The sequence below is a fragment of the Dama dama genome, chromosome 1, assembly GCF_033118175.1.
Source record: "Dama dama isolate Ldn47 chromosome 1, ASM3311817v1, whole genome shotgun sequence".
Classification (NCBI taxonomy): domain Eukaryota; kingdom Metazoa; phylum Chordata; class Mammalia; order Artiodactyla; family Cervidae; genus Dama; species Dama dama.
The window spans coordinates 30,082,409-30,107,135 of record NC_083681.1 but is presented as its reverse complement, the minus strand read 5'-3'; the positions used below and the strand labels follow the sequence as shown (position 1 = coordinate 30,107,135).

The 24,727-nt window shown below is 53.4% G+C and overlaps 2 protein-coding genes across 3 annotated transcripts in view; one reads left to right on the top strand and one right to left on the bottom strand.

Moving 5' to 3' along the window:
* The first annotated feature begins 2,077 nt into the window (after positions 1–2,077).
* Positions 2,078–14,123, top strand: TREH (trehalase). Its single transcript, XM_061145516.1, has 15 exons — positions 2,078–2,247; positions 8,539–8,639; positions 8,775–8,919; positions 9,001–9,088; positions 10,277–10,377; positions 10,512–10,604; positions 10,721–10,837; positions 10,932–11,054; positions 11,293–11,342; positions 11,432–11,626; positions 12,133–12,350; positions 12,618–12,729; positions 13,076–13,188; positions 13,448–13,501; positions 13,747–14,123. The coding sequence occupies exons 1-15, from the start codon at positions 2,159–2,161 to the stop codon at positions 13,885–13,887; spliced, it is 1,740 nt and encodes a 579-aa protein (XP_061001499.1). The 5' UTR covers positions 2,078–2,158; the 3' UTR covers positions 13,888–14,123.
* A 65-nt stretch (positions 14,124–14,188) lies between these two features.
* Positions 14,189–24,727, bottom strand: part of PHLDB1 (pleckstrin homology like domain family B member 1) — a 47,918-nt gene continuing 37,379 nt past the window's right edge. For both annotated transcript variants that reach the window (XM_061145483.1, XM_061145492.1), the window contains 4 exons: positions 23,611–23,727; positions 23,249–23,351; positions 16,493–16,578; positions 14,189–15,572 (listed from right to left, as the gene is read on the bottom strand). In XM_061145483.1, coding sequence (XP_061001466.1) covers positions 15,432–15,572; positions 16,493–16,578; positions 23,249–23,351; positions 23,611–23,727 — 447 coding nt within the window. In that variant the 3' untranslated portion in view covers positions 14,189–15,431. The remainder of the gene's footprint in view (positions 15,573–16,492; positions 16,579–23,248; positions 23,352–23,610; positions 23,728–24,727) is intronic.

The following is a 24,727-nucleotide window of genomic DNA, read 5'->3' as shown; positions in this document are numbered from 1 at the left end:
GATATTTGTATGCTCATGTCCATAGCAGCATTAGTCACAATAGCCAAAAAGTAAAAGTAAACCAAACGTCTGATGACAGACTAATGGTTATAGAAAATGTGGTCTACAAAGGAACTTCTGTATGGAAACAGAAACAGGCTCACAGACATAGAGAACTGACTTGGGATTGCCAAGGGGGAGGCAAGACTGGGGAAGGGTGGCATTTGGGATGAGTAGATGCAAACTATTACATGTAGAACGGAGAAACAACAAGCTCCTACTGTATAGCGTGAAAAATACATCCAATATCCTGTGATAAACCAAATGGAAAAAAATAAGGAAAAGTGTGTTTATATGTATAACTGACTCACTTTGTGTATAGCAGAAATTAACACAACATTGTAAATCAGCTTCAATAAAGTAAATGTTTAAAAAATATACTCATCTCTACTTTTTTGTTGCTGTTTGTTTTTCCTTTAGTAACTCTGCTAAGAGCTTAATTCCCCAACCAGGGATCGAACCCTGGCCCGTGGGCAGAGAAAGCTCAAGTCGTTCTAACCACTGGATTGCCAAGGAATTCCCCAAAACACATTCATCTCTAAAAGAAAATGTGGTCTAAACATACAATGAAATGTTATTCAGCTTAAAAGAAAAAGAAGGAAATTCAGATAAATGCGAAAACATAGACTGACTTTGAAAATGTGCTAATGAAATGACAAATACTGTATAATTTCACTTACATAAAGTATCTAGAACAGGCAAATTCACAGAGACAGAAAGTGGAATAGTGGTTTCCAGGGGTGGTGGGGAGAGAGGATTGAGGAGTGACTGCTTAAAGTTATAAAGTGTGTGTTTGGGATGATAAAAACAAAAAGGCTTGGAAATAAATAATGGTGATAGTTGCCAGACATCGTGAATGTAATGTAAATTCAATTGTGTGCTTAAAAACGGTTGAAATGGCTTGTATTTATGCTGTGTCTACTTGATGACCAGAAAAAACTTTCAAGGAAGGAAAGAAGGAAGCAGGGGAGGAAGGGAGCATACAGCATCTGGAGGCGGGGATGCCAGGAAGGAGGTGGGCGAACCCGCAGAGCAGAGGACCGCTGGGGTGGGAGGGACAGGCCGCTGGCGAGGGCAAGCACAGCCTGGCCACCCCGTCTGGGGGCGGACACCGAGCGGGCACCACAGCTCCGGGCAGCGAGCCCACGTCGCAAAGCAAAGGCCACACGAGCACTAAACTCAGGCGGGGCCAGAAGGCAGCACCACCTTCCCACACCACCGACCCCCCATCCTTTCAGGCCTGAGGCAGGGGTCCTGGGTCGGGCTGCCACCGCCTCACCCGCCCCTTCCCACCCCTGCCCCTTAACTCCCTGCCCTGTAGGAGCGGGAGCTTCCTACAGCAGATCAAATCCTGTTGCCTCAGCTCACTTCTCTGCCTCAGCCTGGCTTCTCTGCCAGCCCCCTCACTGGATCCCGCTGCCTCCTTGGCTTTGGCAAAGGCCCCCGACTGGCCGGTGCCAACACATCCCTCTGGCCTCGCCTCACTCCCCTCCCCTGCACCAACCCCGGTTCTCTCTGGCCAGGCTGGGCTTCTTGCAGCTGCCCTGCTCCTGCCAACACCTGAACGGTCTCCAGCCCATTCCCTTGGCAAACCCCTAGGTCATCTCCAACACCCGCAGCAAATGTCCCCAGTGTGGTGGGTCTTCCTCCCACCTGTGCTCCCACCGCCTTCCTGGTAGATAATCGCAAGGGTCCTGGGCTTTCACACTGTACCTGGGACAGAATCTTGAGCCCTTCTGTTTGAAATGTTTAAGGGAATGGTAACCCCCTGAGGTGGTAGCCTTGGGGCCACAAAAGGGACTGGCATCTGGGTCACAGAAGTGTGGCCAAATTTCGTCCACCTCCCCACCCTTACCCCACCTCTGGGGGAAGGGCCTGAGCAGGAGGACCCAGTTGAGGCTGAGAAACAGAAGGGGAGGAAAAGACAAAGTCGGGGGCAGGGGCGGCCCCTGTGAGCTGAGAGCAGGAGCGGCGAGCGGTCCGCGAGCTCCAGCTCTCTGAGTGGCCACGCCTCAGACCTGGACTTTGGTTGCCCCGGGTTGGCGGGCGAGGCGAGCAGGCTGTGCCCCGGCTAGTAGGAGGCACCTGGAGCTCCTGTTTGGCCGCAGCCACAGCCGTCATGCGGGGGAGGACCTGGGGGCTGCGTCTCCTGCTCCTGCTGGGGTTGGGGCTGGGGTCCCAGGAGGCCCTGCCCCCACCCTGTGAAAGGTAGGAGCGGAGGAGGCAGCTGGGGATGCAGCTGGAAGGCCAGGACTGGAGGACCGGGAGGAGAGCTCAAGCATCAGGGTCAGCCCTCCAGAGAGGAGGGAAGGGAAAGAGATCAGGTTTCAGGCTCTGTGCTGGGCACTGACCCCCCCAGTGCCGGGAAAAGATGGGGCGGCCTGTGGGCGGCTGGACGCAGGCCAGGAGCCTGCCACCCAGGGAGCCCTCCCTCCCTCTGCCCGCCCTTCTAGCTGCTCCTTGAACTGTGCAGGCCTGTTCTCAGGGTTGTTTGGGAAACTTTCTGCTCAATTTCCCTGCCTTGGATGTGAGAGTGGGAGTAAGGACCTGCAAGGAGCCCCTGGGTTTGACCTCTGACCTCCATGACCAAACCTCTTTCCAAAGCCACAGTTTCCATCTCCAAATAGCAGGGATGAGTGACCCCCTCCCGCCTCTGGGACTCACAGGGCAGCCACTCTCCCTTCATCATGGGTTTATTGAGCTTTTACTATGCCTCCTGGGTTGCAGCAGTGAACAAGAAAAATGAGGTCCCTGAAGGTTATTAAGGTTATTATTACATAACAAGCAAGAAAGGTAATAATAGAAGTTCACTGGTGATGCTTGTTGTTTTTAAGTCTCTAAGTCGTGTCTGACTTTTGCGACCCCATGGACTGTAGCCCACCAGACTCTTCTGTCCATGAGATTTTCCAGGCAAGAATACAGGAGTGGATTGCCATCTTCTTCAGCAGATCTTCCCAACCCAGGGATCGAACCCATGTCTCCTGCATTGGCAGGCAGGTTCTTTACCACTGGGCCACCTGGGAAGCCCATATCTTCCACTAGTACTCACCAAATGTTTATATTCATGGTTACAGTTTAGTACACACATGAGGCATGGCCAGCCAGGAAGCCTTGGTATCCATGAACTTTTACTGGGGATCAGTTACAGGGACATAGTGTATCCTCATGGTGACTTTAGTTATTCATTCTCCAGGTCTCTAAAGGTCAAAATGATAATGGATGGCCCCACCTTAAATCACATTAATAGGATAAAATATCTGGCATGGTCCAAGGTCCCAGTAAACAAAAGTTTATCAGGTAGGGCCCCAGGAGCTTAGAGGGTATCTCTTAGGCACATATCAGACTGTCTTTGAAATGTACGGGGTGTGAACATAGTTGATCTGTTAACTCAAAACTGTTTACTGCACAAACAATTTGTATAACAAAGAATTTGTCCAGTCTTTGTCCTGAGTTCCTGGAATACAACTTTTAAGATCTTGGAAATTTCCCAAGTGGCAGGAGTGTCTTTGGTATTCAGGTTAAGCTTGAATAGCTTCTATGAGTGAGGTGACTCATGGTGAGTACCTAGATGGGTCATGCAAATAAGATGACTAAAGTAGGATAGGTCATGTTAGAAGATGAAGTGATTAGAGGGTTGGGGTTTGGGGGTACCTGATACCAGCCTGACCTCCTGACCTCTGGAGAAGGAAGGGGGTGGAAGATTGGGTTTAATCATATAGTTGATGATTAATCAATCATACCTATGCAGTGGGTAACCCACCTACCTATGCAGGAGACATAAGAAACACAGGTTTGATCCCTGGGTTGGAAAGATCCCCTGGAGGAGGGCACAGCAACCCACTCCAGTATTCTTGCCTCAAGAATCCCATGGACAGAGGAGCCTGGTGGGCTACGGTCCAGAGGATCACAAAGAGTCGGACGTGACTGAGCTGACTTAGCACACATGCAGGGACGCACCTATGCAATGAAACCCCAAGAAAAACCAAACTCTGGACATCAAAGTTCTGTGCAGCCTCATTTTGGTTGACACTTCAATGTGCCAGGAGGTTGAAGTATCCTGATTCTATGGGGAGAGGACACAGAAGCTCTTTGTTCAGGACTCTCCCAGACCTTGTCCTATATGTGTCTTCATTTGGCCAGTCCTGACTTGTACCCTTAGGATAACTATATTACAATCACAATACAGTGCTTTACTGAGTTCTGTGAACCATTCTTGTAAATCACTATTAATTCTAGCAAACTCTCATGGGAACCCCTGACCTTGTAGCCAGTGGTCAGAAGTGGTGGAAAGTTCAGGACCCCTGAACTTATAACTGGTGCTAGAAGTGAGGGCAATCTTGTTGGGGACTATAGCTTTGACCTGGGAGTGGCATCCAAGCTAACTCTTAGTGACAGAATTTTATTGCTATATTTTAATTGTGGTCAGAACATGTGTGATTTGCTAGGATGATCTTGTCTCACTAAAACACGTGGTTTGGAAATTGCAAGATGAAAGGGCAGGGAACAAGCATCTTTTGATTCCTGAACGGCCACAGGGTCACCCATGTGTTCAGAATAGCAGTTTTGTTGTGATCAGTTACTTACTGGAGGTAAAAGTTACCAATGAAAGTTAGAGCTGATGATTCCAACTCTTGGGGTATTAGCTAACCAAATGCATAAGAAAATGCAAAATAAGAAGAAAAAATAAAAAAAGAATTTCTTGGTTATTGTCATCTAGAATAGCAAAAATGAAAGTGAGACATAAGCCAAACTTAAATTCTGGTCAGTCCTAACTAGACTCTGGTCTCAGGGCCTCTGCTAACGGAATGTGTTGGGGAAGGTCCTGCGTCTGGCTGCCCTGATGTGCAGCCACTAGCCCCAGGGCCATTTACAAAGGAAAAAATTATTCTGAAACAACAAATAATGAAGAAAGTTTGATTCCCAAGAGAATGTGATAGACAGAGGACAGAGCCAATGGTCTCGTCCCAGCAGGATAGGCATCTTTAAACAGTTATTAAGAATGGGATGAGGACTTCCCTGGTGGTCCAGTGGTTAAGAATCCACCCACCAATGCAAGGAACACAGGTTTGATCCCTGGTCTGGGAAGATCCCACATGCTACAGAACAACTAAGCCTGTGAGCCTTAATTACTGAGCCTGAGAGCCCATGTGCTCTGAAACCAGTACCAAAGACCCAGCAGAGCCAAAAATAAGTAAATAATTTTTTTTTAAATGGGGTGAATAAGAAATTCCTTGGCAGTACAGCAATTAGGATCTGCACTTTCAGTGTCAAGGGCATGGGTTCGAGCCCTGGTGGGAGAACTAAGATCCTGCAAGCCCTGCCGCATGACTGAAAAAAAAAAAAAAAAAAAAGAATGGAGTAAATAAAGCAAATATTGATGGGAGCAAAACAAAAGAGGAAGAAGAGAGGGAGAGTCAAAGGACTGATTTCTTTTCAAGAAATGGGATGAATAAAGCAGCCACACACGCGTGCACGCTAAGCGGCTTCAGTCATGTCCAACTCTTTGCGACCCCATGGACTGTGGATAGGGTCAAAAGAAAGGTTTTCATGCAGTCAACTTAGAAGTTGACTGAACCAATGGGAACCCCTGCAGGTCATCCAAAATGAAAAGGCCCTAGACAAATCTGTTTTATTCACCCTACCTGGGAGCAACTTGGAAAACTGCAAGATATAAGCAGCAACAAGAAGCCTGACCTCCAATCTTCTGGGGCAATGGTGCCAAAATATAATCAAGATCAAGGCTGACGGCTGGGTCAGAGTCCCTTAGCTCTATCCCACACTGGGGACCCAGAACCTGACACATAGGAGTGGGCAAAATGGTCAGAGGGTAGAGGAGACTCCTGGACTCTCTGACGTGGGAACCCCATGCACTGAGGTACCAAAAGCAACTAGTGAGGACCTAAAAGAGGCTACAGTCAGATTAAGAGAATACAGACACAAGAGTCGATGGGAGGAAGGTGAAAGGTAGTATGAAAAAAAATGGAATGTCTAAACAGGCTTTATGTCAAAGGATTGTTTCTCCTTCGCCTGAATGTTTTATGGAAATGAATGTCATGATTGACGAGGAACACTTACCCTCCCTAGTCCTCAAAACCCAAACCTGCTGAAGTTCTAAGAGGTGCACAGTGAGGGATGCAAAGGTTGGTGCAACCAAGATGAAAGTTTGAATGAAAATTGGTGTTTGAACAGTTCTATTGGGAAGTGACTGCATCTATTTCACCTGAATGTATTACAGGAATGGATATTGTGCCTGACTGGGGAATATTTCCACTGTCTAGTATTATAAAGCAGAAGACATGTAAAGCCATGTCTCAAGCAATATTAATTGAATGTTCCAAATGAGAACCAATAAGATTGCCTGAGTCTACATAGATTGTAGCCTTCTTCTGAGGATCACAGACTGGGACTTACAGGAAAAGCCTTTGGGCACCTCCCAGCTGAGACTTTGGACTAAAGAATTTCAACTGGAGAGGCAGTTACTAGTTTTCTGTCAGATATTAATTAAAGTTTTCCCTATGACTGAAGGTCAAAAGATAATCTTGAAACCTGAAATGCCCATATTATCTTGGGTGATATTGGAAAAATGCTCTAAGAAGGAGGGACATACCCAGGGGAGTTCCATAAGAAAATGAAAATGGTTTATGCAGGACCATGCTGTTGGGGGAACGGAGAGTTACTCAGTGTATTTAAGAGCAGGCAGGCTCTTTTCCCTTAGGAATGTTGTTGAAACCACCTAAGGAACTACCAGATTCAATTGTCACCTAGGCAGGTGCCCCATGAACAGCTCTTGATTGACTGACAATGAACTGCATGGTCTATGGATGGCAGTTCCAAGGTGAACATACAACATACTGTTTGAAAGACTGCCACTCTCATCAAAGAAGACAACACCAAATCAGCTTGGTGGGCTGAATTACATACCATTTGTCATTGTGTTTGGGTTTTTGCCTACTCTCGGTCAATGGCCAATGGCCTGGCCATATGGTCAGAGAGAACAGCAATGGAAAACTGGCATATAAAAATGATGCCCTTCTGTGGCACGGTCCTATGGAAAACACTATGGGAATATGAATATTGCGCTAAAATAGAACACACTGATTTCTATGGGTCAATATAAAGCCAAACATAGGGGCTCTCATCATTCAATTCTTCTATCACTGCAAGGGAAATGAAAGTGTTAGTCACTCAGTTGTGGCCGACTCTTGATGATCCTATGGACTGTAGTCCACTGGGCTCCTCCGTCCATGGGATTTCCCAGGCAAGAATACTGGAGTGAGTCGCCATTTCCTACTCCAGGGGGTCTTCCTGACCCAGGGATCAAACCTAGGTCTGCTGCTTTGCAGGTGGACTCTTTACTGTCTGAGCCACCAGGAAAGCCCCACTGCAAGGGAAACAGCTTGCGATTTAGCCCATGGGGCTGGCTTGTTCTTATGTTTTCCAAAGATCTCCATCAGGCAGTTAGGGTGCAGGGGCTTTCCAACCAAGATACTGTCTGTCCACTTGGAACTGCCATCAGTAAATGACCAAGTTTTTGCTTGGTCAATAAAAAGCTATTCACGGGGTACCTCCTGGTGGCTTCTCTGTTACTTCCCCAGTCAGCCCTGCAGGAAGTGAGGCCACCTGCCCTTGAACACAAAAAGTACCTCCTTGCATTCCCCAAGCAGCCTGCTCCTGGAGAAACCATTTCCATCGTTAAGGAACTCTCGGGGCACTGCCTTCTTTATCAGAGAGTTTCTCTGACATCACCCAAGGCATTATGGGTATTTCATGGTTTCAAGAATATTTTGTGCTTTTCAGTCGTAGAGGAGGTTACCATGAATATCCGATAGCAAGCTAGTGATCATCTCCCGTATGGTGTGTATCATATACTGCATCTGGAAATTTCCTGGTTCAAACTTTTCGTTATTGCCACTGAGTATAACTCACAGGGTTTTGCCACAAGCCCTTCCAGTTGGGTCCACATGGAGCCGCTGAACAGAGAACTGGTCCGTCCCACAGTCGCTGAACAGTGCTCCGGGCTCGTGTGCCAAAGTGGGCTGCTTCCTCACCAGCCCCCCACCCGGCGAGAACAGATCTGAGCTCCTTCCGCTCCTCCCCTCCGAATCCCTGGTTGGCTGACCTCTCTCCCACTAAAACCACCTCACGTGCGCAGAGCTGGGAGAGGATGAACAGGCAACTCCTGACGTGGACACGCTCTGAGCTACAGCGCCCTCCCTCCTCTTGCCCACCCGGTTTTCTATACTGTTTCAAATTAACCAGAGAGCTGGGCTCAGGCAACTGTTTAGGTCCTTTCCTGCACAAGGACCCTCCGCGTTCTCTCAGCCCTGATGTCACCACTACCCACAAACCCCTACCACACACGTGCACAGGCATGCATGTGCCCATGCCCTGGCACACACACCGTCCTCGCCCCTCCCAGTCACCACGCCCCAGACTCCCGTTTTCTTCTCCCCCGTTGGTGCTGACCCGACATACTCCCCTCCCCGACTCTCCCTGCAGCCAGATTTACTGCCATGGGGAGCTTCTGCATCAAGTTCAGATGGCCAAACTCTACCAGGATGATAAGCAGTTTGTGGACATGCCTCTGTCCTTAGCTCCAGGTGAGAACCCCGGGGACCCCGCCTTCTCCTAAACCTTCCACCAAAAGGCAGGGGGCAAGACCAGACAGGCAGGGGCCTCTGATCAGGGAGGGCTCCCTGGGGTCCCGCTGACCCCTCCTGCTGCCTGTCCCCCAGACCAAGTACTGAGGCACTTCCGCGAGCTGGCCCAGGCCCACAACCTCAGCATCCCCCGGCAGGAGCTGCAAGCGTTCGTCCAAGGACACTTCCGGGCTGTGGGGCAAGAGCTGCAGCCATGGACCCCCCGGGACTGGAGAGACAGGTACAACCCTGGACGCGCAACAGGAGAGGGGCCTTTGCTCAGGGCTGCCCCCCTCAACCCTGTGGGCCGGTGGTCTTCCAGCCCCCAGTTTCTGCAGAAGATATTGGACCCCAAGCTGCGAGCCTGGGCAGGGCAGCTGCACCAACTCTGGAAGAAGCTGGGAAAGAAGGTACCAGTGCCCTGGGCCTGGCAGAGGGAGATGGAGGTGGGGAAGGGGTGAGCCATCTGGGGCCCTTCCTGTTCCCTCTACGCCCTCACCTGTGTAGAGCTAGAAATAGATGAACAGAAAACACCTGATGTGGACCTAGCAAGACACTGGGCCCTATTTCCTGAGAACACAGTCCTTGAACAGGACTTTCCAAAAAGAGCTTCTGAGAGGCAGGAAGGCAACATCTACTTCTAACTCCTCACCTCCTCCCTGAAGCCCCTCCAGCCTCCGCCAGGCAAACCGAGCTCATCCTCCACCCCCAGCTACTCCGTCCTGCCCTTCACACCCTGTGGTGACAGTTCACTCCCATGCTGGTCCCTCTTGCCTGAGCTCCTCGGGCCAGGCCTCTGCTCAGGAACCATAATTGCTCCCCCTGATTCTGGCCCAGGCCTGTGCTCAGCACGGTCTGTTATGCACTGTCTCCCCCTTGTCTGAAGCTCAGAGAGGGCAGCCGTTTGCCCAAGGCTGCACAGCTCCTGTCCTCCCGCCTGGCCCCAGGGCCCTGGCACCCTGCACAGAGCGGGGCTCCAGGGTCATGCATGTGCCAGCTTGGGCTGTGTCCTCACCAGCCCCCACCCAAAGGGAAAAACCTGGGCCCCTTCCTCTGTTCCCTCCAAATCTCTGACAGGCTGACCTCTCTCCACTAAAGCCCTCACGTGTGTAGGCTGGGAGGGGATGAACAGAAAACACCTGATGTAGAGCAGTGAGCCCCGCTGACACTCCTGTGCTCTCCCCCGGGCACGCTCATCTACACCCGCCTTACTGCAGAAAGCTGTGGGGGTTTCATCCACACCTGGGCCAGAACTGGGGGCCCTGATCCTCTGGGCCTGGCTTCACGGTGGCCACAGAGATTCGGGGGGCACTGGGAGCCAAGGAAACTCCCACCAGCTGGCTGCTGATACTGGCTGCTGGGTGGTGAGCAGTGGGGTGCGGGGCTAAGGGCTCCAGGCTCCTGCACGTCGCTGCTCCTGCTGGGATTCTAGAGGCCGGAACGTGGGGACCAGCAGACCAGACTCCCCATGGCCCAGGCCTGGACCAAGGCCACACGGCTGAGCAGCGCCAGAGCCAGAGCCCAAGCCTAGGCTGCAGGGCTGCCAGCCTCCGCTCCACATGGGCCCAGGGTGCCCGTGTCCTCTCTCCTGACTCCAGGTGAAGCCAGAGGTCCTCAGCCACCCCGAGCAGTTCTCGCTGATCTACTCAAGACACCCCTTCATTGTGCCCGGTGGGCGCTTTGTGGAGTTCTACTACTGGTGAGCAGCCAGGGGTTGCGGGAGGGTGAGGGGTGGGGAGGGGAGCCCAGTGCCAGCAAGACGTCTTGGTGTGGCCCGGGTGTGCGGGGCAGAGGATGGGGTGGGCGATGCCTGAGCTGTCTGTCCTCCTCCAGGGACTCCTACTGGGTGATGGAGGGTCTGCTCCTCTCTGAGATGCCCGAGACGGTGAAGGGCATGCTGCAGAACTTCCTGGACCTGGTGCAGACGTAAGGCGGGGTGGGCACCCCAGCCAGGGTCAGGGAAGCAGGTGCCGTGGGCCTGGGGCTGGTTTGTCTCAGCTCTGGCAGCCGGGTGAGCCAGTCAGCAGGCCTCCTTTCATCAGGTATGGACACGTCCCCAACGGGGCCCGCGTGTACTACTTGCAACGGAGCCAGCCCCCACTCCTGACCCTCATGATGGACCGCTATGTGGCCCACACCAATGACACCGCCTTCCTACGGTGGGAACCCCTCCCCATGCTGCCCTGCACCCCCCTTCCTGAGACCTCCCGGGGCGGGGTGCCTGGACTGAGAGGGTGCCCGTCTCCATCCCAGGGACCACATTGAGACCCTGGCCTCAGAGCTAGACTTTTGGAGTAAGAACAGGAGCATCTCTGTGAGCTCCGGGGGAAAGAGCTACATCCTGAACCACTATGAAGTCCCTTACGGGGGCCCCAGGTGAGGACCCACCCGGCCAGCCTCAATCTGTTGTGTGTTCCCTCTGGTTTGAGTGTCAGGACTTCCCCGGGCAGGAGGCTGGGGGACTGAGTCCCACCTCTCAGATGATGACCTGATAGCCCTGGGCGGTCCGGGGCTGTGGCCCCCCTGGGACGGCTGAGCCAGCGTGGCTGGGCCTCCTGCGCAGGCATGGAGGGTCTAGGGCCCAGTGCCAGGTCCCCTGCTCTCTTCTCACCAGGCCAGAGTCTTACAGCAAAGACACAGAGCTGGCCGCCACCTTGCCGGAAGGTGAGCAGCAGGAAGGGAAGGGGCTGAGTGTGGGCCCGGGCCGTGTGTCAGGTCCTGGCCTCCCGTCTGCCACTGCCTTGTTCCCACAGGGAACCGGGACACTCTGCTGGCCGAGCTCAAGGCCGGGGCCGAGTCCGGCTGGGACTTCTCCTCACGCTGGCTCCTGGGAGGCCCGAATCTCAGTTCGCTCAGCAGCATCCGAACCAGCAAGCTGGTGCCGGTTGACCTCAACGCCTTCCTGTGCCAGGCGGAGGGGCTCATGAGCAACTTCTACTCCAGACTGGGTGTGCGTGCCCGCAGGGAAGGAAAGAAGGGTGCTGGCCCAGCTCGGGTCCCTGCCTCGGCCTTGGCAGTCAGCTGCAAGGAGGACCGTGACAGGCAGACCCCCAGCTCCCCGGCCTCACCCCACACCCCCAAAGCAGCCACGTCCCTCCCTTTCTCACTGACAGGACCTAGGAGGGGACACCCTACCCCACAGATCCAAACCCCTCCGTCCCCTCTCCCTGCCCTTTGACCCCTCAGAGCCAGGGGAATCCACACAGCCGGCCAGTGTCCCCGTGAGGACAAACCTGGGGACAGGCCGGGGCAGGGCCTGGGAGCTGCTCGGGACCGTGTGCTCAGGGAAGTCCCGGCGCTAGAGGCCTGACATGCAGTGGGCTCTGCTCCACATCGGTGTGGCCCCTTGGTTCTCGGGACCTCTGAGTCCAGGGGAGGACAACAGGGGGCCAAACTAGACCCCCTGGGAGGCGGGGGGGCCCTGTGGCTTAGCCTAAAGGCAGTGTTGCCCCAGGGAATGACTCTGAAGCCGCGAAGTACAGAAATCTGCAAGCCCAGCGCATGGCTGCCCTGAAGGACGTCCTGTGGGATGAGGGCAAAGGGGCCTGGTTTGACTATGACCTTGAGAACGAGAAGAAGAAACTGGAGTTTTACCCATCCAACTTTGCTCCTCTCTGGGCTGGCTGCTTCTCTGACTCGGACGATGTAGATAAAGCTCTGAAATACCTGGAGGTGAGGAGGCAGCATGGTGGGCTGCTACTCCGGGGCAGGACCACCTGCTTGCTCCCTGACTCTGACCTGTGACCCCTGGCAAGTGGCAGCCACACACCCAGGCTCCACCCAGTGTCTTACCGGCAGGTCCCACTTCGGCCACCAGGGGGCGGCTGTGAGCCAAGAAGAGAAGGCCCAGGAGGGGTCCCCTGGCTTTAGGAGGGCCCAGCCTCTCGGCTCCCTGTCCAGCCCCCACCCACAGTCACGATAATGTCTGGAACCTTCTAGGACAGCCGGATCCTCACCTACCAGTATGGAATCCCGACCTCTCTCCAGAAGACAGGCCAGCAATGGGACTTCCCCAATGCCTGGGCCCCCTTGCAGGACCTGGTCATCAGAGGTAGGGAGGCAGGGATGGGGCCTACCCCACCTCAGCACCACGAGGGCAGAGGCTTGGCCTCCCTGGCACTGGGGGGGTGTGAACGAAGGATGCAGAGGCCTTTCTCTAGCCTCTCTGCTCTCTCTGCCTCTCAGCAAACAGTTACACCTGCCCCCACCTGTCAGGGGAACCAACCCTCTGCTCTCCTTGAGCCACCCTAGATTAAGAGCAGCTTGGCTTCTGGTTCCAGGAAGGAGGTCTTAGCACCTGGGCCTCTTTCCATCCTTGGGAGAATAAGGTTCAGGTCTCTGCTTCCCCTGGGATGGGGGCTCTGGAGATGCAGGGTCCTGCCATGGGTGGGGTCTAGGTCTGGCCAAGTCTCCTTCAGCCAAAGCCCAGGAAGTAGCTTTCCAGCTGGCCCAGAATTGGATCCGAACCAACTTTGATGTCTACTCCAAAAAGTCAGCCATGTATGAGAAGGTGAGTTGGCCATATGCCCTGTCCCTGGGGTCCTCCTGCCCAGGGTGAGATGGGGAATTGTCAGGCTTTGCAAAGCCCGAGCCCAGTATAACCCGGGGCAGTGGCGGCACCTGCTGGTCATTCCTGGGCACTGCAGGGCTCAGCCGCCGGCCAAAGCAGCTTCTCCCTGTAAGGGGCTCCCGTTTCTTGCTTCCCTAGAGGCCTGGGGTTGGGGGGCTGGGGCAGAGCTTGACCTTAAAGCTCATCCTCTTGTCCTCAGTATGACATCAGCAACGGTGGACAGCCAGGTGGTGGAGGGGAGTATGAAGTTCAGGTGAGTGGGCCACATCCTCCAGGGAGATTCAGGGCTCTGCTGTCCCCATAACTGGCCATGACCTCCCCTCTCTGGGCCTCAGCTTCTTCTGTGGAGGCTGGATCCCAGGGAGGATCCCGACTGGCGCTCCCTGGTACCCCTGGGGCTGGGGAGGCCTGGGCCTCTAGGTGGGGATCCCACAACCCATAAGAGGACTTGGGGGCCTGCCCCAGGGGTCTTGCCCCACAGACCTTACCTTTCTCCAGGAGGGGTTTGGCTGGACCAATGGCGTGGCCCTGATGCTGCTGGACCGCTATGGGGACCGGCTGAGCTCAGGGGTGCAGACTGCTTTCCTGGAGCCCCACTGCCTCACAGCCGCCCTCCTGCTCATCCTCCTGCCACAGTGACAGGCCTCCAGGTCCCCATCTGGCCCCAGCTGCTGCCGATTCAACCTCCACACGCGTCCCTACCTTGTCCTGCCCCCTGATCCTTTATCCCTGGAGAGCCCACCCCCTCCCTGTCCCCTCCCCCAGCCCAGTCCTTGGTTGTAGCAGAGCGGGGGCAGGACAAGGACCTGGAGGTCATGGTTGGGCCCTGGGTCCCTCCTGGAACATTTAATAAGCTGGAAATGCTGCACCGTGGATCAGACCTAGTCTTCTTTCCCACGAACCCCAACCTCATGCCGTTCACAACCAGGACTCCCAAACACATAGTCCAAATGCTTTATTGTTCTGCTGAGATGCTTACAAATACTGAAAAACATCCAGCCCAGGCCTGGCAACCATGGTCCAGGGCTGGGAAGGGGGACAGGGAGGTGGGCTTAGTGTTAAGGCGCAAAGGGCTGAGCCCAGACACCTGGAGGCCTGGGCCTCTGCTCTTCATTTCATCCCCATTCTGAGGGGAAGGCAACCAGACCCTCGGGCTCCCCCTCCTGCTCAAGACTTCCTCCAGGGAGCATCTGAACAGCCCTCTGTCCATCAGAAACTCAGCCATATACCAGAACCCCGAGGACGGTCCTTCTAGCTCCTTCTCCCATCCGATGGCTCCTCCTCTGGCCTCCAGTTCCCGGCTTCGTCCCTTCTGGCTCTAAGCAAGGCACGAGTGTATGGGGGAGGGCTGGAGGGGGGAGCCGGCAGGCTGTGTACCAGGGCCTGGAGACACAGGCAGGGGGCAGGGTGAAGGTGTTTGGTCCCTTCCCCCATCCCCAGCAGGAGATGCCCAAGGGCCTGGGCTGGAGAGATGATGGCACGTACCCTCAGATGGGCCCGCAGCTAAGCAGTGGGCTGAGCCACGGAGCCATGGCAATTAGTATGTAACCATGGCGATGAAGCAGTCACTATGGTGACCGTGGTGATGGGTCTGCAAAAAGGGGCTAGGGCTGGGACCTCAAGGATGACACTCAGTCTCTGGTCCTTGAGCAAAATCATAAAAAATACAAATGCGGCACAAGAATGGGATAGAGCGGGGTTTGAGAATTACACCGCCTGAGCTGTTACCCCACTCTGGATGTGGCGCTACTCAGCCCCCAAGGCTCCTGCAATGGGGGCTGAGGCAAGAGGGGATCTTTGGCAGATTCTGGTACCATAACGTGTCCTTTAGAAAACAGAACACAGGCAGGGAGCGCAGGTGCCAGGTCAGAGTGGGGGGGGGGGGCCCCTCTGTGATGGCGCCTCAGCCTGGGGGGGCCCCGGGGCAGGACCCTAACAGGCTATTGCAAGTTCTGGGCTCCCAGGAGGCAGCAAAGCCCCCTCCTCAACTTTTACCTCCTGGCTGGTTTTTTGGGGGGGCCAGAGCTCAGAAACTCACAGGACGAGCTCCTTACAGAACATTACAGAGTCTCTTCTTGTACAAAAGCCCCAGTCGTGCTCCGCCCTCCTGGGCCTCTGGGAGCCCAGGGCGCGACTTCCTGTCCGGAGGCAGGTGGGGCAGCAGGCGGCTGGGCCCCGTTCAGTCAATTCATGAACTGAGTGTAGCCCTCTGCCCCCGTGACAATGACATCCATCCAGATGCGCATGGCCTCCGCAGACGGGGCCACCATGTAGTACAGCCGGTCGTGAGTCTTCACGCAGAAGGTGAGGGCTGGGTTTGGGCTCTGCGGAGGGAGAGAGGAAGCTCTGAGCCAGGGCCCACTGCCGAAGCCCAGCCTGAAGCATCTCACGCCCGCCTTGCCGTCCACCCTTCTTCTCTGCCTCCAGGATGCCCTGAGTCTTCCATAGGCCTGGAACCCAGTCCCCACCAGCCCAGGCTGGGATGTCCCCTCCTCACATCTGGGGCAGTCTGCAGACCTCAGCAGGACCATACCCTGCCAGGCGAGGACACTGTTCCTTGACGCCCTCGGGCACAAAGAGAATACCAAAAGAATCAGATGCAAAGGGATGACCAGAGTCCCCTCCCAGTAAGAAAGGAGCAGATGGAAAAAGCTGCGAGCCGGGTGCTGGGCCCCAGGACCCCAGAGGAGCAGAGATAAGGACCGGAGCAGGCATTGCTGGCCTGGCAGGAGGGAGGCCAACCCACACGAAGGCAAATGGCCCCAGCCTCCCGCAGCTCCTGTCCCTAAGTCCTCTCACCAGACCTTGTCTCTTAGGGCCCCCCTGGCCCCCTGCAGCCTCCCCGCCGCACTGCCCGCCCCCACGGAGAAAGACAGCCTGCTGTCATCTCAGGACCCAGAGGCCAGCGAGCTCCCCCCGAGCTCACAGGGGCTCCCTGCTGTCTGCACCCGCTGCATTCCACCCTCAGGCCTGTGGGGAGGGGAGGGACTTAGGGGAGAGTCAAGGAAGGGTCAGGGGCCAGGGGGGTCCAGGAGGCGTTAATACGCGGTAGTTCTGGTTAGAGGTATGTGGGGAGGGGTACCTCAGTCACCATAGTGAAGCTCAGAAACCTCTTCTGGGAGAGGGAGAGAGGAAGAGAAAGTTTACAAGAGGATGAGGAATGGGTCCGAGCCTCTAAGTGGGCAGGCTGGAGGCCTCTACCCCCAGAGCCCCGCCGGCCCACCCTTCCCAGGGCTGCGCTCACCTTGGCGGCACTGCGAAGGTGGTCATAGTACACCTCCTCGATGGCCTGGAAGTAGATGACCCCCTTCAGCTTCGTCTCGTGCTTGTCTGCAAAGGAAGACGGGCAGGGCTCAGGAGGCCTGGGGGGCTTTAGGTCAAGCTCTGCGGACACAGAACGTCCCACCCGGGAAGTGGGGTGACTCCCGGGACTCGGAAACAGAGCCCAGATTCTGTGTCAGTGTTCAGCCCCGCCCAGAATGACAGAAGAGGCGAATCGGAACTCCACTGAGATACCACCGCTCACCCATCAGAGCAGCAAAAATAAACTCAAACACACAGCACACCTGTGACACGTCTGTGGGGAGACAGGCAATATAATAAATCAGACAGGTGGGGATACAAATCTGTAAACCTATAGGAATGACTTGGCCTCTTCGACCAAAGTTAGAAAGGTGTTTGCCCTTTGAGCCAATTTCAGTACTTAGAAAATTTGTCTTACACATGTACCTCTCTCTCTGTGAAAGTCACTCAGTTGTGTCCGACTCTTTGTGACCCCATGGACTATAGTCCATGGAATTCTCCAGGTCAGAATACTGGAGTGGGTGGCTTTTCCCTTCTCCAGGGGATCTTCTCAACCCAGGGATCAAACCCAGGTCTCCCGCATTGCAGGGGGATTCTTTACCAGCTGAACCACAAGAGAAGCCCAAGAATACTGGAGTGGCTAGCCTATCCCTTCTCCAGCAGATCTTCCTGACCCAGGAATTGAACCAGTGTCGCCTGCATTGCAGGCGGATTCTTTACCAACTAAGCTACATGTGTGGAAGCCCCACACATGTACGAAAGAAAACATTTACAAGATTCACTGTGGCAGTAACTATAGTCACAGAAGATTAAAAACAACCCAAGTATCCATAAAGTGGAGGCAGCTAAGTAGAGTGTGCCTTGTGATGAAATACACCTAGCTGTTTAACAGAATAACGAATATCTGATATAGATACACATTCAGAAATAAATCTACAAAGACTTCCTTGGTGGTCCAGTGTGAAGATGATTCTGTGCTCCCAATGCAGGGAGCCCAGGTTCAATCCCTGGTGGGGAACAAGATCCCCCATGCCACAATTAAGACCCAGTGCAGCCAAATAACTTTTTTTAAAAAATAAACAACACACTTCAAATAATCCATGACCCAAACTAAAGTTTTTAGATAAATTAGAAAAAATATTTTTTTAAAATCTATAAAATACATCTGGATATCAACATCTAGACATGATAATATTTGACATAGACCTCTAAGATAACATAGCAGGAAAACAAGGAGTGTATTGGGTGTCACCTTTTGTGTAAGAAAAATGTTAGTCACTCACTCATGTCCAACTCTTTGTGACCCCATGGACTATAGCCCGCCAGGTTCCTCTGTGGGTGGGATTCTCCAGGCAAGAATACTGGAGTGGGTTGCCACTCCCTTCTCCAGGGGATCTTCATGACCCAGGAAAAGGGGTAAGAATATATGTTTGCATTTGTTTAAATTCCCTTAAAGAAACTCTAGAAGGATACATAAGAGATTGATAAAGGTAGTTACTTGTAGTCAGGGGGATATAACTCTCAATTTAAACCTCTTTATGTGTTTTGAGTTTTGAACTACATGAATGCATTTATCTATTCAACTCAAACAGTAAAAACATGGAAGAAACATACCACATCTGGAGGCGGGGATGCCAGGAAGGAGGTGGGCGAACCCGCAGAGCAGAGGACCGCTGGGGTGGGAGGGACAGGCCGCTGGCGAGGGTAAGCACAGCCTGGCCACCCCGTCTGGGGGCGGACACTGAGCGGGCACCACAGCTCTGGGCAGCGAGCCCACGTCGCAAAGCAAAGGCCACACGAGCACTAAACTCAGGCGGGGCCGGCTGGCAGCACCACCTTCCCACCCCACCGACCCCCCATCCTTTCAGGCCTGAGGCAGGGGTCCTGGGTCGGGCTGCCACCGCCTCACCCGCCCCTTCCCACCCCTGCCCCTTAACTCCCTGCCCTGTAGGAGCGGGAGCTTCCTACAGCAGATCAAATCCTGCTGCTTCAGCTCACAGGCTTCTCTGCCAGCCCCCTCACTGGATCCCGCTGCCTCCTTGGCTTTGGCAAAGGCCCCCGCCTGGCCAGTGCCAACACATCCCTCTGGCCTCGCCTCACTCCCCTCCCCTGCACCAACCCCGGTTCTCTCTGGCCAGGCTGGGCTTCTCTCGGGCCCTTATTGGTCCACTCTGCCAATACTGGAATGGCCTCTAACACATTCCCTTAGCAAACTCTTAAGTCACCTTCAACACCTGTTGCAAATGTCACCACTACGGTGATCAGCTCCTGCAGCAGGGGTTCTCCTCTGTACAGACCTACGGTGCTGAATCTGAATCTTCCTTTGGGAGACTTCCCTTCCCTAGTGGTCCAGCAGCTAAGACTCTGAGCTTCCCATGCAGGGGCCCCATGTTTGAGCCCTGGTCAGGGAAATAAGATCCCACATGCTATAACTAAAAAATTCTGCATGCTGCTGGATAACCACAGTGGTGTGGTCACTCACCTAGTGCAGACATCCTGGAGCGTGAAGTCAAGTGGGCCTTAGGAAGCATCACTACAAACAAAGCTAGTGGAGGTGATGGAATTCCAGTTGAGCTATTTAAAATTCTCAAAGGTGATGCTGTGAAACTGTTGCACTCAATATGCCAGCAAATTTGGAAAACTCAGCATTGGCCACAGGACTGGACAAGGTCTTCATTCCAATCCCAAAGAAGGGCAATGCCAAAGAATGTTCAAACTACTGCACAGTTGTACTAATTTTACATGCCAGTAAAGTAATGCTCAAAATCCTTCAAGGCAGATTTCAGCAGTATGTGAACCAAGAACTTTTAGATGTAAAAGCTGGGTTTAGAAAAGGCAGAGGAACCAGAGATCAAATTGCCAATATTCAATGGATCATAGAGGAAGCTAGGGAATTCCAGAAAAACTGCTTCATTGACTACTCTAAAGCCTTTGACTGTGTGGATCACAACAAACTGCGGAAAATTCTTAAGGAAATGGGAATAGCAGACCACCTTACCTGTCCCCTGAGAAACCTGTATGCAGATCAAGAAGTGACAAAACCAGACATGGAACAATGGACTGGCTCAAAATTGGGAAAGGGGTATGACAAGGCTGTATATTGTCACACTGCTTATTTAACTCATATGCAGAGTATGTAAGGCGAAATGCCCGGCTGGTTGAATCACATGCTGGAATCAAGACTGCTGGGAGAAATATCAACAACCTCAGATATGTAGATGATACCACCCTAATGGCAGAAAGTGAAGAGGAACTAAAGAGCCTCTTGCTGAAGGTGAAAGAAGACAGTGAAAAAGCTGGCTTAAAACTCAACATTCAGGTATTCCCTGGTGGCTCAGTGGTAAAGAATCCGCCTGCCAGTGCTGGAAACATGGGTTTGATCCCTGGTCTGGGAAGATTTCACAGGCTGCAGAGCAACTAAACCCTTGGACCACAACTAACTAAAGCCTGTGCTCTAGAGCCTGCAAGCCACAACTACTGAAGTTGCACGCTCTACAGCCCCTGCTCCACAAAAAGAGAAGTCACCACAATAAGTCCGTGCAACTTTTGCAAGTAGCCCCTGCTCGCTGCAATCAAAGGCAAGTCCGTGCAGCATCAAAGACCCAGCACAAAAATAAATAAATTAATAAAAAATTTTTTTAAAAACCTCAACATTCAAAAAACTAAGATTATGGCATCCAGTCTCATCACTGCATGGCAAACAGACAGAGAAAAAGTGGAAACAGTGACAGATTTTATTTTCTTGGGCTCCAAAATAACTGCAGATGGTGACTGCAGCCAGGAAATTAAAAGATGCTTGCTCCTTGGAAGAAAAGCTGTGGCAAACCCAGACAGCATATTAAAAAGTGGAGACATCACTTTGCCAACAAAAGTCTGTATAGTCCAAGAGTCATGCACGGATATCAGAGTTGGACCATAAAGAAGGCTGAGTGCTGAAGAACTGATGCTTTTGAATTGTGGTGTTGGAGAAGACTCTTGAGAGTCCCATGGACAGCAAGGAGATCCAAGTCAATCCTAAAGGAGATCAACCCTGAATGCTCATTGGAAGGACTGATGCTGAAGCTAAAACTCCCAATTTTTGGCCACCTGATGCAAAGAGCTGACTCACTGGAAAAGACCCTGATGCTGGGAAATATTGAAGGCAATAGGAAAAGAGGGGGGCAGAGGATGAGAAGGTTAGATAACATTACCAACTCAATGGACATGAATTTGAGCAAACTCCAGGAGATAGTGAAAGACAGGGAAGCCTTGTGTGCTGCAGTCCATGGAGTCACAAAGAGTCAGACACGACTTAGCGACTGAACAACAACAATAAAACATTAATGAACCCTCCTTTATCTGTTCAGAGGTCAAGCTCCTCCAATCTGGACTGCTATGTACCCAGCAGGTCCTCAATTGATGGAGAATAAATGAGTTCAAGGAACTGGGATCCAAAGAAGTCAGAGACCCTTCTCTTAGGAGCCCACAGTTTAGGGTCGAAGAAAGCAGACACACATCCACTGCGTGACTTGGGCATGGTTAGGACTCCAAGGGAACACCTACAGGTCACCAGCGGTCATGAGCGTTAAGTGAGAGGACACACGCCAAGGGTTCAGCACAGTGTCTGGCACAATACATGTGAATCTGTCATGACATCATTATGCCCCAGGGCTGATGTCACATGGCAGAGGGACCCTGTGTAACGCAGGAGTTACCCAGAGGAGGGCAGGAACCACTCCCAGTGAGGTGGGGCTTCACAGAGGTGCGTTCTGATGTGGACCCTGTAAAATGGAGGGGTTTCATGGAGGAGGGAGCAGGATCCAGGAAGGCCAGGGAGAATGGCAGCATTCTGTTCTCTCCTGGCTCTTCCTTCACTGGAAATAGTAACACATTCCTGCCTCCGCTTCCTCACCGCCCACCTATCCTCGACCGGATTGTGTGCAGTCTGGCTCCCGCCCCAGCACACAGTGGAAACCATTCTCTCATCAAGATCCAATCGTTGAATCGAATGGCCTTTGGGTGCACATTATCCTTGGCCTTTCTGCAGCATCCGTCATCACCATAGTGTCTCAATTTCTTCCGTAAATTATACTTTTTATTCCATGACACCCCATGCTGGCAGGCACACATCCACTCCTCTGCCTTCCCTGTTTCCGCCCCGCCCTCCCCCTCCCCTCCCCTCCCCCGCTGGTTTCACAGACATGAAGGAAGGCCACACACGCCAAGCGCCAGCTCAGCACCCGGCCTGTGCCGTCCCGGCACCTGCTCCCTGCTTTACTGCAGCCTCCTTTTCCTTCTCCCTTACAAGGGTGAGCCTGCCCTGGGGTACAGTTCTGTCTCTCCCTCTTCTCTGAAGTCTAACTGTCCAAGCTCAGCTGCTGAGAGACTTTAGGCAAGTTACTTAACCTCTCTGTGATTAATTTTCCTCATCTGTAAAACAGGTGTAAAAACAGTGCTTCCTTCACGAGATTACTATGACGATTGAATGAGATGATACATGTGGAGGGCTGAGCACAGCATTGGCTCAGCCTGTGCAGTATGATCTGCTACCATCATCGTTATTATTATTCCAGTGGCTTCGACTTTCACTCTGCCGCTAGCCCTGACCCTTCTCATAACCTTAGACACCCCAGGGGCACTTCAACCTCAACGCGCCTAAGATGGAGTTGTCCTCCCAGGCCTGACCAAGTCCGTTCCCAGACTAGGCAGAAACGTGGGGGCACCCATCTGCCTCCTCACATCCAAGGCCCAGGTGGGCGGGGAGGGCTTCCTGGAAGAGATGGCATTTGCCCGGGGACCAGGTCGGGGGGAAGCCGGGTGCTCCAGGCTGCATGACTCCAGCATCACACACTTCTGGCCCTTTCCCTCCCGGCTCTGAGCAGGATGGCTCTCTTGGCTTTGTGGTTGGGTGGGGCGGGGTGACTGAATGAACAGGCCCGCTAGTGACTTGGGGACAGACTCCACCTGGGGAATTTAACCCAGTGCAAACCCAATCAGATTTCTCTTTACTGCCACTGCAGCCAGCAGCATTCCAGAAAGGCATGCTCTGAAGCAGAGAAAGCATCCACACAGGGCAGACCCCCACCAGCCCATGACGAACACGGACGCAGATCAGGAGTAAGAAGAACTTTGGTTCTGAGCTCCTGGGATCTTAGGATGGGGTTGCTTCCGCAGCACAGCCCAGCCTGTCATGACAGGGCTATGATACAACATCCCAGTCACCAAGTGGGAACTGCCCAGAGGGAATTCCAGGGCTGGGAAACCAAGCTGGAGGCTGGGTGCAGAGCGCTGAGGGAGCAGGATGGCCTGGGGTGCTGCCCCCCCGGGCACTGCTCAGCTGCTTGTCACGGAGTCTGCGGGAACTTGCCTAAGAGGGATCCATAGGACTCCATGCACCCACAGCATCTGGGGTCCCCTACAGCACCCCCATCATTCTTTGTTCACTGCCTCCCGGCAACAGGCTCCAGGGAAGAGGGTTGTGGCCCCCTTGCTTATCATCAGACCTTAAGATACTGCCTGGGACTTATTAGGTGCTTAGTAATACTGCTGGAAAAAAAATGAATCAGTGAACAAAGAAAAGGAGGTAAGCCAGGTACACCTTGTACATTTTCAGGGAGGGGAGAACAAGACCCAGCTCAAGGCCCGGGCCCCCACCTGGAAGCTTCTGTGTGACAGAGCCCTGGGGTCCCAGCTCTGGGGCAGTCTAGGGGGAACTCACCCACGTAATAGGAAAGGGTGCGCTTGAGCCGGTCAAAGACAAACCAGCGCTTCTTCCATGACTTGATCTTGCCACCCATCTTGACCAAGTAGCCACGGCAGACCTGGTGGGAAGCAGGGGTGAGGCAGGACCCAAATGCACAGCCCCCTAAACCTTCTTCCCTGAGCAGCAATATCAGCCCATCACCTGTGCCTGTGTTCACAGGGGGGCTGTCCCTAGCATCTCTTCAAGCCAGCACACCTGTCCCGGGACAGAGACCGCTGGTATTAGGGCGGGAGCTGAGGGCACTATTATGAGGACCCAGGAGGGGCCTCTGACCGTGGGGTCCCCACCATGCCCCCAGGAGCCTCCCATGCCTGTACCTTGCTGCTGAGCACCACGTGCAGACAGGTATCCACGCCGTGGCCTGATGACTCGATGTGGGTCTTCAGGTCAAAGTCTTCCTTCCGGATTGGCAGGTAGCGCGTCAGGGGTCGTGCCTGGGGAAAGAGAGCAGGATGAGCAGGGGCTGTTCCTTCCCCCCTCAATCCCTTTTCCAGGCCCCTCGGCTTCAGTCCTGAACCCCCACTCTGTCCGTCTGGTTCCATGGGGCTTTGGCCCAAGCAGGGACCTGGCACGCCTGTGCTGATTCCACCCAGGCCTGGGCAAACTGCTGAACGGCTCTATGCCTCAGCTTCCCAGACACAGCCGCCCTGTCCAGAATGCATGCGGTCTCGGAAGAAAAGCCCAGTACGAAGCCTGGTCTTCCCAGAGGGGCGGAGCGGGGGAGGCTTTGTTTGGGTCGCAACTGCTCTCTGGGCTTATCCTCATGTGTAAACAAGGGCTTTGAATTAGAGAATCTCTGAGGTCTGTTCCACCTCAAAATTTCTGAGACTTATCTATAATTTTCAGTCAATGGGAATTTTCTTCCTACTCTTTATTTCTAGGAAGAATGTTAGAATGAGGTGAAAAGGAAACACTACAGATTATTTAAAGAAGCAACAAAATGTTCAGCTTCCCAGAGGTGCCCGGAAATGATGAGCCCACTCCACCGGCTTCCCCAAAGCTGGTGGCCTCTGCAGCCACACCTGAGCCCCAGGGCAGGTGGAGAAGTTGAGTCCCCGAGAGGCCAGAGACAGGAAAGGGGAACGAGGCTTATGACAACGATCCCAAGCAAACTCCCGGAGTTTCTCATTATTTCTGAATTCTCAAACCAGACAGTCTACCCCTTAGAATTTATGTCGCTGCATCATTAGGAAATCAAGGACCTACAATCACCAGTCACTGCAGGGCAGGACCCCCACCCCTGGGGAGGCCCATGGAGACCCCACAGGAGGGGACAGACTGTCTGGGCCTCACGGGCTCTCCTGGGGGCCAGGATCTGGGACCAGAAATGCAGGTAGATTTTCCTGCCTAACCTAATTTCTTCTGCCTTCAACTCCTCTGCTCAAGGCTCCCGGGTAATGAAACACCCTCAAGTTGGATTCTGTGTAGGGATGG